The sequence below is a fragment of the Electrona antarctica genome (genome assembly GCF_951216825.1).
Source record: "Electrona antarctica genome assembly, chromosome: 8".
Taxonomy (NCBI): Eukaryota; Metazoa; Chordata; class Actinopteri; order Myctophiformes; family Myctophidae; genus Electrona; species Electrona antarctica.
Window position 1 is genome coordinate 26330393 of NC_136789.1, and position 14826 is coordinate 26345218.

General features: G+C 41.3%; 2 protein-coding genes across 2 annotated transcripts in view; one reads left to right on the forward strand and one right to left on the reverse strand.

Moving 5' to 3' along the window:
• Positions 1 to 2906: 2906 nt before the first annotated feature.
• On the forward strand, positions 2907 to 12226 carry LOC306928685 (C-C chemokine receptor type 4-like; the record flags this gene model as incomplete). The annotated part of the gene is made up of 2 exons (XM_079508955.1): positions 2907 to 3704; positions 12104 to 12226. Exons 1-2 carry the CDS (start codon positions 2976 to 2978, stop codon positions 12224 to 12226), a joined length of 852 nt encoding a protein of 283 aa, XP_079365081.1. The 5' UTR covers positions 2907 to 2975.
• Positions 12227 to 13924: 1698 nt separating this feature from the next.
• The window catches only part of LOC306927624 (connector enhancer of kinase suppressor of ras 2-like), a 49077-nt gene continuing 48175 nt past the window's right edge, over positions 13925 to 14826 (reverse strand). Inside the window, exon 22 of the mRNA XM_079507424.1 lies at positions 13925 to 14317. Coding sequence (XP_079363550.1) covers positions 14270 to 14317 — 48 coding nt within the window. The 3' untranslated portion in view covers positions 13925 to 14269. The remainder of the gene's footprint in view (positions 14318 to 14826) is intronic.

Below are 14826 nucleotides of genomic sequence, written 5' to 3' on the forward strand. Positions count from 1 at the left end.
AACTCAACTCAACTCAACTCAACTCAACTCAACTCAACTCAACTCAACTCAACTCAACTCAACTCAACTCAACTCAACTGAATTCTATAGATATTAGATAATAGTGATTTGGTTAAATTACTTCATTCTCAGATCTGCTATAGACTTCATGGTAGGATAAGCTAGATAGGATAGTAATAGGATAACCTATTACTGATTTTCGGGACAATTCGGAACCGGGCTTCCATCCCAGGACAACACCACGAACTCGCAGCGGCAGCGCTGTGTCAGGTGAGACTTTAATTCCACTATTGTTTTTTGTCTCCACCAGGCCGAAGAAGGCATGGGGAAAGACTAAGAGTATGTTTTGCACTCCGTCCGTGTGTCCGTCCGTGTGTTCGTCTTGTTACCAGCTAATCTCCGGCACCGTTAACCCGGTCGATGTCAAATTTTGCACACACACTCCCTGGATGCCGACGATGAACCTCTGCGCCAAATCTTCCACAATGGCCTGTTATAGCACCACCAGGAGGCCAACTTTTATTATATTACTCCTCCAGATTCTGTCCAGAAATCCCGCAAATCGTTACACACTATCTCTATAGTCATGTGTTCAAGCTGGATCTGTCCGATATTTCATATTCCATCCTAATTGGCTAAAATTGGCTTTCAAAGTTGGCAGGATTGGCCCGTTTTGAACAAAAAGCCTCAAATCATGAACGCAGCGTGCAATTTACGTGAAATCTTTCACGGACCTTCCTACTAGGCTGAGGAATATATCCCACCCTTTTCACATTGGCCTGTTAGAGCGCCACCAACAGGTGGATTTTTGCTAAACACATTTTTGGAACAAAATGCCTCAAATCAGGAACACAGCGTGCAATTTAATATAGTAGTAAATCTTTCACATACTTTCCTACTAGGCTGAGGAACATATGCCACCCTTTTCACATTGGCACTGCGTGAAAAACCTTGTTTGTGGGAGGGCATACCTCAGGTATATTTCCGATAACATACAGAAGTATGCAGCAGGTATTATCAGGTAAATGTACCATCCTGAGAGAGAATTTACATGTATTCACACCTCTTACCTGGGCAAGCAACCCCCCTGCAACCCCCCTGAAACATTTCAGTGTTTTTACCCAGTGTGACCTGTTATAGCGCCACCAACAGGTGGTTTTAGCAAAACACATTTTGGAACAAAATTATCCAATTGCCATCCAAGGCGTGAGAAGAAATGGCACCCTTTTCACATTGGCCTATTATAGCACCACCAGGAGAAAGTAAAGTAAAGTGAAAGTAAAGTTAAAGTAAAAGTGAAAGTAAAGTGAAAGTAAAATAAAGAGCCCCGAGGGGCACTTTATCTAGTTTGTTTTTGTTCTCTCACTCACTCACTCACACACACACACACACACACACACACACACACACACACACACACACACACACACACACACACACACACACACACACACACACTGCACTTTCGCTTTCACTTTAAAAGTTTGTCAAAACCGCCACTCATGGTTCACTCATGGTTCAGAGCGCACTGCGGCTGGCCTGTCGCTGTCCACCGTCAGTGGTGCTGAACCATTGACCTTATGACGTAGAATCTACGACGTAGATAGTTTAATTCTTCTGGACAGGGAGGTTGCAAGTAGGCTACAACAGCTAGTGAAAAAGGGTGTGGGTTTCTAATTTTCACTCATGGAGCCTATAGGCCTACTGTTGAGAGTGTGAGTTATAGGCTAGCTCTGTCACCTCAGGGAGGGTCATGTGACCCAGAGTCACATGACACACACATAGCCAGAGGCGAATACTTCTTATAACTGTCATGGTCTTCATTCTTCTTATAACTGTCATGGTCTTAATTCTTCTTATAACTGTCATGGTCTTCATTCTTCTTATAACTGATATGGTTTTTCCCGTCCGTAGGTTTTAGGGTTTTAGGGCACTTTATAGTACACATGTATAATATATTATATAGTATAGTATGTATAGTTTACATAGATACTCCACTGTTACGTTCTTAGTCTACGCATGATTCATGATAACTACTTTTTATATATGTGATGTATGCCATGCTTTGTTATTGCTTAATGTAAGTCGCTCTGGATTAAGAGCGTCTGCTAAATGCCTAAATTGTAAATTGTAAATTAGGGTGTGTGTGCCCTATATAACTATAACTGCTTCGTCGAAAAAACCCTTCATGCCAGACACTCCTAATTGAATGGGCTAATTTCCGTTTGTGTATCACTGTATCTGGACCGTACAAGTTGACGGGAACTTGAGAAGTATTATGGATTTTTGCTGTTTTTAACGGGTAAAGCTGTCTTCTTGTTTTAAGGACTTAAAGGACCCCGTCATTCTAGGATATATAGACCTGTAAGGGTCCATTTGGAATTGGAACCCCCTCGCGGAAGCCTGGTGGTCTCCTGACCCCACTGTGTGTGTGTGTGTGTGTGTGTGTGTGCGTGCGTGCGTGCGTGCGTGTGTGTCTCTCTCAATTCTCTCTTTCTCTCTCTCTGTCTGCTAAATAACTATCTGTGTATTTGTTTATGTGAAACCTACTGTAGGTTGAATGGAGGTGGAGCTAGTCTTGTCTGATTTGACCAAATTGTGTCTTTTTCACCTTTTCTTTATATTTTTTGAAATATTGCTTAGCTACAAAACTTGTAATAACTTTTGTTTGACAGCTGGTGTGATGCAAGCCTATATGGTTACAGTATACTTAATATACTTAATTATGAAATGCACCTAATCCCTTCTCTTTTCCTGCAATTACTCTTTAGATCACCTACTGTATGGCACCGGCACCCGAAGAATCCTCTACCATCGACTACCTTGATGGCTTGGAGGACTATTGGAGTCCGTGTGAATATGGAAATCATGGATCCTACTTTCTTCCAGTGCTCTATTCTCTATTCTTTGTCCTGGGAATTCTAGGGAATCTGTTTGTCCTCTGGGTCAAAATATTTGGGGAGCGGATCCGTACCATGACTGATGTGTGCCTCCTCAACCTGGCCTTTGCTGACCTTCTCCTTGTGTGCTCCCTTCCCTTCCTAGCCCACCAAGCACGGGACCAGTGGCTGTTTGGGGAAGCTATGTGCAAAGTGGTACTCGGTGTTTACCTTATTGGCTTTTACTGCGGGATCTTTTTCATCACCGTGATGAGTGTCGACTGGTATCTGGCTATAGTGCATGTATTTTCTTCACTAGAAACACGAACACGTTCTGTTGGAAAGATTGTAGCTGCTGTTACATGGTTTGCTGGATTTCTCGCCTCTTTTCCAGAACTGATTTTTCTTGAGGTACAGACGTTACCATATTCGAGCAAAACTCGCTCATTCTGTGCTCCCTTATACACCTATGAAAAGGTACCAAGGCACTTCTGGGCTGTCTTCGGCCTTTTCAAAATGAACATTCTAGGCTTGTTGATTCCGATAGCCATCATGGGTTTTTGCTACACCAGGACAATTTGTGTGCTCCGAGTCCGACGGAGCCAAACACCCATGAGACAAACCGCAATCCGCTTGGCTCTTGTTCTTGTAGCTGCGTTTTTCTGCTGCTGGACGCCCTATAATATTGCTTCGTTCTTCAAAGCTTTGGAGTTGCTTGATGTTTATACAGAATGTAACAGCAGCAAGGCAATCAGATTGACTTTACAAATCACAGAGGTCATTGCTTACTCTCACGGCTGTCTCAACCCCCTCCTGTATTTCTGTGTAGGAGGGAGGTTCAGGAGGAATCTCCTTAAGTTGATAAACAGTTCTCCATGTAAACTGTTTCACGTCATGACCGCATCCCGTCAGTCCTCAAGACAGACTCAAAGGACCTATATTGATAATCCACAAGACACCCCCTGTGTGGATGACAAATGTGAGGATTCAATTGCATTAAAGAAGATTGAATGCAGCAATTCTATAAATTAACCAAATGATTGAACAAATTCAAGCATGTGTTTTAACAGTTTGGCATGTGAAAAGATAATGGTTTTCTATCTGTGCTTGCTTTGTAACTTCAGTGTTTAAGGCGTGGCCAGCCGTCTTAAATGTATTTACGACAGCTGGCCTCTAGTTTTGCTTTGTTACTCATAAGTCATAACACAAAGCCACTTTCATTTTCTCTTCTTGTACCTGGAAATTGGAATGGATAATTTCGTAATATCCATGAAAAAGGAAAAAGTATCAATATTGTAACATAGAAATGTTTTTTTTTCTCTCTCCATTGCTCTGTAAAGCATTTTGAGCTGCATTTCATGTCATGAAAGGTGCTATACAAATAAAGTTGTATTATTATTATTATAACCAAGGTTCCTACAAAAGGACACCTATTGTAACAGTACCTGTAGGGGTCATTTCATAATAACATTCACCATCAGTGCCGTTTTGTTTTGAGACACTTTAAATTTGAAAATATCCGTAAGCAGCAGAGGCGCAGGAGGTTTTGTATGTATTAAATGTATGTTGTAATAATGTAGGGTAGTGTAATTAAGTGATATTTTAATAGAGCATCAATAATAGTCTAGTAGCCAGCCCATAGAGCCCCATTGTGAACCCGGACATGTTGAGTACACCAACGTTATGTTAGAAGTGTTTAGTATGGGTCCCCTGCATGTAGAAACTGCCGAATACTAACTTGTATATGTTGAGCAATTTTCATAATTGGCATAATATGTGACCATACCAATAACAACCTATAGAAGGCAAAAAAGTAATACAAAAAAAAACACTCATTGGGCTAAAACGGCCATAGCCATATAGGCAGAGCCCAAATGTGCTATCTCATCACATTTGTGATGACGGCTATGGCCATTTTAGCCAAAGGAGTGTTTTTTGTGCAAAACTAATGCTTGGAATGCATTCAGCATCATGAAAACCCCCTAGATTGACATGTCATGTCATGCTTTACGCTACATAAAGCATGATGAAATTTTGACTTTGTGTGTGTGTGTGTGTGTGTGTGTGTGTGTGTGTGTGTGTGTGTGTGTGTGTGTGTGTGTGTGTGTGTGTGTGTGTGTGTGTGTGTGTGTGTGTGTGTGTGTGTGTGTGTGTGTGTGTGTGTGTGTGTGTGTGTGTGTGTGTGTGTGTGTGAAAATAATAACATCAACCACAGTACAAAATAAGACAGGAATAACATTCAATATGAAGAATATACAATCAGCATGAACATAAAACACAGCTTGGATCAAACAACTACCAACATGGCATCAAATGCTCTCGACTAAATGGAGGCTAGGAATTTACATATAAGTTCACAAACATTTCCTTCTAATACAATTACAACATAAATTCACCTGTCAGTAAACATCTAACTCAAAACATAATCTTGGACAAAGGGGAAAAGTCCTGGTGAAGTGGAGTCTCTGTGGAATGACTGTGTGTGTGTGTGTGTGTGTGTGTGTGTGTGTGTGTGTGTGTGTGTGTGTGTGTGTGTGTGTGTGTGTGTGTGTGTGTGTGTGTGTGTGTGTGTGTGTGCGCGCGTGCGTGTTGCTGGAGAGGGTGAGTGGGGAGATAGGAGACTACTTTAATGAAGATACAGGTGTGGATGATTTAGCAGGTGTATGGAATTCCCCTAATCAGGCCTAGGTTGGGGCGGCAGAGAGTGAGACAGAGTTTGATTCACTTCATGGGGCCAGTCGAGTCATGACTCATGACCAATAGTATCTAATCTTAAAATAAACATTACAACACACCTGTTACTAATAATTAAATACTAATACTTATGGCTCAACTTTCTTTCTACTTTGTCCATATTTTGCAACCCCACCAGCTCCAACTGGCTCGTATTCGGTAATCGGTGCAACGTCAAGCAGTAGGCCTGCAGGGTAACGGCCACCCTAAACCATCTCGTCCCTCGATTTTTCCGCCAACCGCTCAGTCCGACGGTTCTTATATTCTTTATTTTGTTTTACTGAGAATAAGGTTAGAAATAAGTTTAGGGTTAGGCATAGTTTTACTGGGGTTAAGTTTATAGGGTTAGGTTTAGACATATAGTTTTACTGAGGTTAAGGTTATAGGAATAAGGTTAGGTGTAACCGTTTTAGCATAATTTACGCCGGCTATACGCCCGGGGCGAGTTGGTAAAGGGGCGAGTCGTTTGGTATTCCACGTGGGCAGCGGATGACCCCCCGTGGATCACTGGATCACAACCACTCGACATTGGATCATCCGGCTCAAGTCAGCGTCCAAGACTTCGTCGACCGTGTGAATCAACGTGTGAGATGTATGTATGTATGTATGGGACAGTACAAATCATTTTTTTATTGACTCTCACAAAATGCCGCAGTGATACATTTAATGTATCACTGCGGCAGATTCTCACACACTGATTGATTGATTAGACATAAATGTAAACTGTACATAGTACAGTCTTTCTCTCACTCTCACATGCAAAGTGTTTCACACCAGAGTGTGTGCGCATGTGTGTGTGTGTGTGTGTGAGTGTGAGAGAGATAGACACGTGAGCCCGTGCAGAGAGAGAGGAGATTTAAGACGTTTTAACTCATGTCAACGTCGCCACACAAATAATATAAACTATGAAAAACCATCACATGATCAAATGAAATGGAGTGGTTTAAAGAACTCAACTTTAAAGGTCCATGCTCACAGAGGAGCGCGTTTTTCGGAGTTTAGCGGCGTTTCTCCATCGGTTTTCCGAAAAACGCGTCCAGTGTGCAATCAGGCCTAGCGCGCCGCGCACGCACTGTTCTTTTGGGCACGTGGAGGCGCAGCCGCAGCGCAGACAACAGCACAACATTAATCCGACCTCCGAGTTTATCTTAGAGATGAAGAAAGTCCCCACACAGTGACAGGCCAGCAGTGACACACCACTCCATGTTTACACAGACGGACTGAATATTCTGTACACTACAGTGTTTTTGTCTTTCCTTAAGCAATTGATTAATGTATTCGTCCTCATTTCAATGAGGGCTTCAGTCTCCTTATTTTTCCGCGACCAGTTACCTTCTAGTTCTGTTAATGAGTGCGAGATAGTTTTTACTACACTACAATTATTAATTAGTTACTGATAAGTAAATGATGTATAATTATTATTAATCTTCGAAATAATGACTGTAGGCTATTTAATAAAAGACTGTATTTAATAATACAGGATAAGGATCACCTGCAGGCGGAAAGCCAAAATGTAGAATATCCCCTGGAAGTAATTATACTCAGACCATTTCGGCGTTCCACGTCATAAACCATTGAGATAACCTTTGAGTAGAAGAATGTGAGTTCACCCATTAAAGCTGCTAGAAGCAATAATATGTAAACATTTTAATGACTTTTCCTTTGAGTGGTGCAACCACTCCAATGGGACTATGTTTAGAGTACCAAATGGGACTATGTTTAGAGTACTATGCTGTTGCACCACTCGCTTCAGAATGGTCTGATTCTTTTGGTATTCAGACAGCCAGCAATGGGTAGAACTCTCCCAAAAGAAATGTAGTCTCAGTGACACATCTAGGGTCCGCAATCTGCATTCAAAGATGTTCCTAGAAGCTTTGTCATTGGTCGATTTGCCCGTCAGCTTCCTGATTGGTTAGTCATTGCGACCAGGTTTTTTTTCAACCAATGACAAAGCTTCTATAGGAAAATTTTTGAATGCAAATTGCGGCCCCTAGATGTGTCATAGAGACCAGTTGTTTTGGGAGCGTTTCGGGTATTCGGTTTTCGGCCAAGAAGTTCTCTTTCGGTGCATCCCTAAACAAACATTGACCTAAACACAAACATTAAACCTGTATATAGGAGGGGCTAGCACCCCTCAATAAACACGCATAAACACATCATGTAATGTATTTGTATGAGGCAGTGGTTCTCAACCAGTGGTCCAGGGACCACCAGTGGTCCTTGAGCAGGTTCCAGGTTGTCCCCAGCTAACTGATGGTTACCAAATGAACCCTTATACTGTAGATCTTCAACCCTTATACTGTAGACCCAATTTAGTTTCATTTTACACTATATACAAGTGTCTATTTGTACGTCTCTAAATGTTTTGATGAATTGAACATGGTGGACCCTCTTGTAAACAAGTGCTTAATTGGGTCGTCCACTCACAGTTAACAGTCTTTGTATTGAGTTTGTGCTTGAAATGTACTGTTGAAATGTACTGTTAATAAATATTTCAATCAAAATAAAAGGGTTATTTTTTCTTAAGCATCTGCATTACTTAATTTTCGTCTACACAATTAAGAGAACGTAGAAGAATTGTTATTTTGATCAACGTTTACCTGTTGGTGGTCTCTCCTAATGGTACCACAGCATGGAATTGTGGACAAAATCGTATCCAACGACAAAAACAAAAATATTCTAAGTCTTGGGGCTGAGAGGGGATAAAAAATCTCATCAAATGGTGCTCCATGGCTCAAAATGTCGAATAAATAATGGACCTTAGGCCTACTATGAAAAATGTTTTTTAAGCTTCTCGGTCAAAGCAAAAGGTAGTTTGTTGTAGTGAAGACGACAGACTCACTGCATCACAACGCCGACTCTGGCTTCTTTAGCATCATCGGCTAAGCTAATGCTAGCCGATGATGCTAATGCTAGTGCTAGCAGAAGGGCACCTTTTCTAGTTACAGTTAGTTTTCAAACATTTCCAGTACCTCCCCAATGTCTGCCCAGGGCCTCCCTACTCCCTAGTGACTCCCCAGTGCCTCCCCAGTGTCTCCCCAGTGTCCCCACAGTGCCTCTCAGTGTCCCCCCAGTGCCTCCACAGTGCCTCCCCAGTGTCCCCACAGCGCCTCCCCAGTGTCCCCACAGTGTCTCCACAGTGCCTCCCCAGTGTCCCTACAGTGCCTCCCAGTGTCCCCCCAGTGCCTCCACAGTGTCTCCCCAGTGCCCAGTGTCCCCCCAGTGTGTGTGTGTGTGCGTGTGCGTGTGCGTGTGCGTGTGAGTGTGAGTGTGAGTGTGAGTGTGAGTGTGAGTGTGAGTGTGAGTGTGAGCGTGAGTGTGTGTGTGTGTGTGTGTGTGTGTGTGTGTGTGTGTGACAGTAAACCATAAGACTTGGTTTAATCTTTATTTACCTCCTGGTACCACAGCACCTCTAAGACTATTTCAATCTTTACTTGGAAAATAGTCTAAATTCAAAGCAGTAGCCAAGGTCACTGTTTTGCTGTATTGTGTATGTTGTTAATTAACATTTAGAACATACTGCAGTACTGAAAACTAGTTGATATATAAAAGCAACAAAACATGTGAACATGCAAGTTTTCAAATTGTATGTACATACTGTACATCCTGATCACACTGCTAAATGATGACTTTTCACACATTTCTGAATGAGAGAAATCAATACCAACAGCAATCAATAGATTTGTAATTATTGAGGTGAAAATATTGATAAATGTATTTATTTTAATTATTTGGGACACATGTGGCTCATTGTACATTAGCTGCATTTTGTTTTGAGTGCTATCTTTGACTCATCTGCATACCGGTAATCATTTTTGTCTTTTGTGGAGTTTGTATCTTTACCTAAATATATATTATTAATAAATGCACATTTTCAAATTCCTCTATAATCAATGCAGTTAAACACACATTATTTTATTTGTGTTGGTGGGTCTTTACAAATATCACGTCAATCAGCTAACCATATATCTTTATCCAATACTAAAAACATGTAGTAACGTAAGTAAACTACGTCAACGTTAAAAAAATATGACGTATATTTTTCATTGTTTTAATTAACGTTACAACAGTGATTAATTTAAGGGCATCATAAAGGATGTGGTAATGGAGGCATGTGCTTATTTTCTTGAGAGGCCACTTTGATTGAACAGATTTTTTGGTTTATATATTTTTTGTGGATTTGACTATATCATGCGAATATGTTGTACTTTTATATGTTACATTATATACAGCATAGGGATGCTAGCTAGGTTCATGTGGTGGTTAATGTATAGTCTGCACAGTTGAGTCTGTGTCTGATGCTGTGAGTGGGCATGCAAAGGCTGCAGTGCAGCAGCACTGTCATGCAGGGGTGAACCTGATATTGATAGATCCTAGAGGGCTGTGCCTACAGTATTCTCATATAAACTGGGGTTACGTTAAATAACTTACATTAAAGCATCCTTCCTCCTCTTGAGTGCCAATTAGGCATATACTGTGTGTGTGTGTGTGTGTGTGTGTGTGTGTGTGTGTGTGTGTGTGTGTATATATATATATATATATATATATATATGTTGTATGTTCATAAGGGATTTGATTTTATAAAATGTAAGTGCATGCAGCACTGCTTTACAGTTTAATTGACAGATTTGACACTCATATTTCTGCAGTTCTTGATGACATACCGTAATGCTATAGCAAACATCTGATTTCAACATAGGACTTAGAACATTTAGTGAATGAGTTCGAGTACTGTATGACCATGCCATAGTTTATTTGATTTAAAAAAAAAAATTAAGTTTAATTACAATGAGGCACAGCATACAGTATAGCCTACTGTATAGCTCAATGTCAAATGGCATGGCGTGTTTCCATTATACAAAGCATGCTTGTACTTTGGAGAGTTCATAAATACCATTATTCACATTTTCCAGAGAACACTAAAAAAAACAACTGTCAGTGGTTAATGTAAAAATAAACATTGGAAACACAAGGCGAAATGAGGTCGATGCCAGCTGTCTCCAGATCACACACACACACACACCCAGGAATACAAAACCATTTACAAACATTTGGGTAGACAGCATGCATACAAAAATAGACACATATTCTGATCATTGCTTTATAACGTATTGTACAAAACTGGCTTATTATTGCCAGTCTTTATTACCAGACCCAACAGCATGGCTGGTACTGTTTTTCACCTTGTCAGGTGTTTAATTATGTCTCAGTAACCGTCTAGTGTTGATTAAAAAGGGTTTTCACTATTTGATCTGTACCTCATCAACAATCTCAACACGTTAGCGTTCTGGCCCTCCCCCAAACAAACAGTCTAACTGTCATAGTACTGTCAGTGTCCCTCTCTCAGTCTTCACCCAGACCCCCTTTCCACCGGTTGGTTCCCAATGGGAACCGGTTCAGTTCTTTTTGGTTCTTAGTCCAAGAGCCAGAGCTCCAAAATTGGTGGGAAAAACTAGACCTATATTAAATTGTTTATAGGATCCATACAAGTAAATTAATACATGATAACCCTTCCACAGTAGTAGCTTTTTCATATATTTTCCCCACATAATGCCTCATTTGCATATTTAAAAATATAAAATGTGTAATACAATAAATCATTGTCTTAGTGTAAGTATACTCAATTGGGGAAGTGTCATGGTGATAAGAACCAAAAAGAACTGGAACAAACCGGTGGAAAAGGGGCCCCAGAGCTCAAGCTCACCACACACACCGATGTGGCTAGTGTGATCCCATCACAAAATGGTCTCTATAACATTTGTGTGCCCTGGGCTTTGAGGAATAATTTGTGCACATATTCTATCTTGGAATGGTAAATTGTACAGTGTACATTTCACAACCACTGAGGCACAGCACTTATTTTACAATTGTATTTATATACCCCAAAAACATTGTGCTTTAATGTGTAACAACCTGTGCACTTTTAGAACAGACAGCCTACGCATAATTATACCATACACTCATGCATACCAAAAATATTGGGGACAGCCAAACATCATCATTTCTGTTAACCCATTTTGGGGCGGGAACCCCTTTTGGTGTTTTAAACAGTTATAATTTAGCTATTGAAAAATAGCAGATCTACAAGCTCATAGCGCGCCACCGAGTGGCGCGCTACGAGCTTGTAGGTCTGCTATTTTTGAAAAATCGTGAAAATATTTATTTCAGAAAAGGATTTAGAATTTAGAAGGATTTAGGATTTAGAATATTCTTTTTAGATTTCGAGGTCAGGCCAAAATGGGTTAATTAACTTAAACGATAGGTTCACTGTTCTTCAACCCAGACGTTATATGATGATGCCATATAATGATACCCATTCCATACTCCCATGATTTATAATCACGCAAAACACAACCTCACTGGATAGCTTAGTGTTGAGATATTATCACGTTGCTGCTGATTCTTTATCGTCTTATTGTCTGTCTGTCTGTCTGTCTGCCCGTCCATCCGTATGTACAGTATGTCTCTTTTGCGTATGTGTCTGTGAATAGTTCATCTCCGGCACTAGATTTACAGACCGGCGTGAATCTTTACACAAATGCATGTACACTCCCAGTAGACCCAACTCACGCAACGTTCCCATTATGTCTGTGGATCAAGATGTGTCCTATTAACCTGACTCCGCCAGATGGGGCAGCAGAGAGTACACTGGGGGGGGGGGGGGGGAACCCAGTGTACTCTCTGCTGCCCCATCTGGCGGAGTCAGGTTAGTGTCCTATAGCCTGCACGCCGTATACTGTATAATACCTATCCTGAAGGTTACAGGATACCATCAGTGGATTTTGTTGTTTTGTTTGTGATTCTTTTTAATTTTTATTTGCTTCTACCACCATTATCCACCATAATCAAAATGTGTTTACAGGCATATAAACATGACACTCTTAACATTAAGAATATTATAGGTGCGTTCCACCAAAACGAATCACCGAAGCACATAAAAAGAACTGCCAAAAATATTTAATTCTGCATTAATATTATTTGTAATGTACACAAATGTACACTGTACATATATAAATATGAAACAATATTTAGTAAAGGCTAAAGTGGAGCATCCAAATGGCATAGGGGTCAAATCTTCCAAACACGGCAGAGAATGGTGTTCGATTCTTCCTTGGTGACTCCCGGCTTGGCCGGGTGCTCCAACGAACACAATTGGGTGTGTTTGCACTTGCAGATGGGAAGCTGGAAGGATCTCTGAGTCTGAACTCCAACTGGTTGGTTGGGGCACCAGCTGGGCTGGAAGCAGACCTGGAAGGATCTCTGAGTCTGAACTCCAACTGGTTGGTTGGGGCACCAGCTGGGCTGGAAGCAGACCTGGAAGGATCTCTGAGTCTGAACTCCAACTGGTTGGTTGGGGCACCAGCTGGGCTGGAAGGAAGCAGACCTGGAAGGATCTCTGAGTCTGAACTCCAACTGGTTGGTTGGGGCACCAGCTGGGCTGGAAGCAGACCTGGAAGGATCTCTGAGTCTGAACTCCAATTGGTTGGTTGGGGCACCAGCTGGGCTGGAAGCAGACCTGGAAGGGAAAGCGCGTTCCTCTGCATGCCTTACGCTCTCACTGTGAAACGCCTCGATGTCAGCGAGGCCTCCATATAGGAGGAGGCATCTACACAACATCCAGATCACACCGGTCAAGAGGATCGAGGCCTAGGAGGAGGCATCTACACAACATCCAGACCACACCAGTCAAGAGGATTTTGCCATAAAAAATACACACTGTAAAGTAACATATTCATCACAAACCAGATAGGTGACAAGTTACTAAAGAAACTTCAAGTAGACAATACTTATTCTGTGTCGTCAGGCTATCACTCTAAGCATTCATTAGCCTACTGTGAAATCATACTATTTGACAACATGGAAGCTTGTCTTCTTTAATGCCTTGTATCTTTAGCCTTTACAAAGTATTGTTTCATATTTAACGTAACCATGTTTTGACAATGATGCATTACGTTGATGGAAACAAATGTGAAACAATATTGCTATGCTTTAAGAGTACTCTATAAGAGATTGCTGTAGTGTACACAACTACAGCGTAATCTTAAAACTATTTAATGTCTCTCCATCGAGGGGAGTAGCCATGGGGAATTATAGGGCACTCTGTTAAATCTATCAATTTAATGCAAAGGTCTTCAGTAAGACCAATTTTCATCACGCAAGATATCATGTGTTGCCTTTTGTGTTGTGTTCTTGTTGTGTGAGCAAGGTGAAAAATAGCAGATCTACAAGCTCGTAGCGCGGCACCGAGTGCCGCGCTACGAGCTTGTAGGTCTGCTATTTTTGAAAAATCGTGAAAATGTGAGCAAATCTTTGAATATATATTTTTTCAGAGCAAACGTTTTTAACTCAAATCCTTGCTTCTGGGGGTCCTTGGAACAACATATTTTCAGATTATATTCCATATAAATTTTGGGGTCCTTGACATGAAATAGTATGAGAACCACTGACATAGAAACATAGGTTTTTCAGAAAACTGGTCAGGATTTAGAAGACATTTTGTAGAATATGTTGTCAGGTCTAAATGGGTTAAGAGCCATGCAGGTGCAGTAGACACATTGGGAGCCTCCGGCCACTGGGAAGAGAGAGCTGGCTGGGTGGGTGAGGCACATGAAATGCTTCTGTTGTTAGGACTTTACCAACAGACCCATGCTCGGAACTTATCCTAAAAAGTCCAATGAGGGGTCTTTGTCTTGAAGTGGGACATTCTGTAGAGAGATGGATATTTGTATTCATTTGTACCTGAGCGCATAATACATGCATTCTACACACACATGCACACGCAGACACATAATACATGCATTCTACACACACATGCACACGCAGACACATAATACATGCATTCTACGCACACATGCACACACACACACACACACACACACATGCAGACACATTTGTAGAAAATAAATGTCATGATTATTAACTCATTATCGTGATTTTATTAATGTCATTAAAATGTTTCTTAACCACAACCATGAAGCCGAAAATAGCCTGTCTACAATCTCAGAATGTGTAAATACTGTGACGAGCTGTCTCTCTCACACACACACACACACACACACACACACACACACACACACACACACACACACACACACACACACACACACACACACACACACACACACACACACACACACACACACACACACACACACACACACACACACACACACACACACACACACACACACACACACACCACATGTCTGGCAAT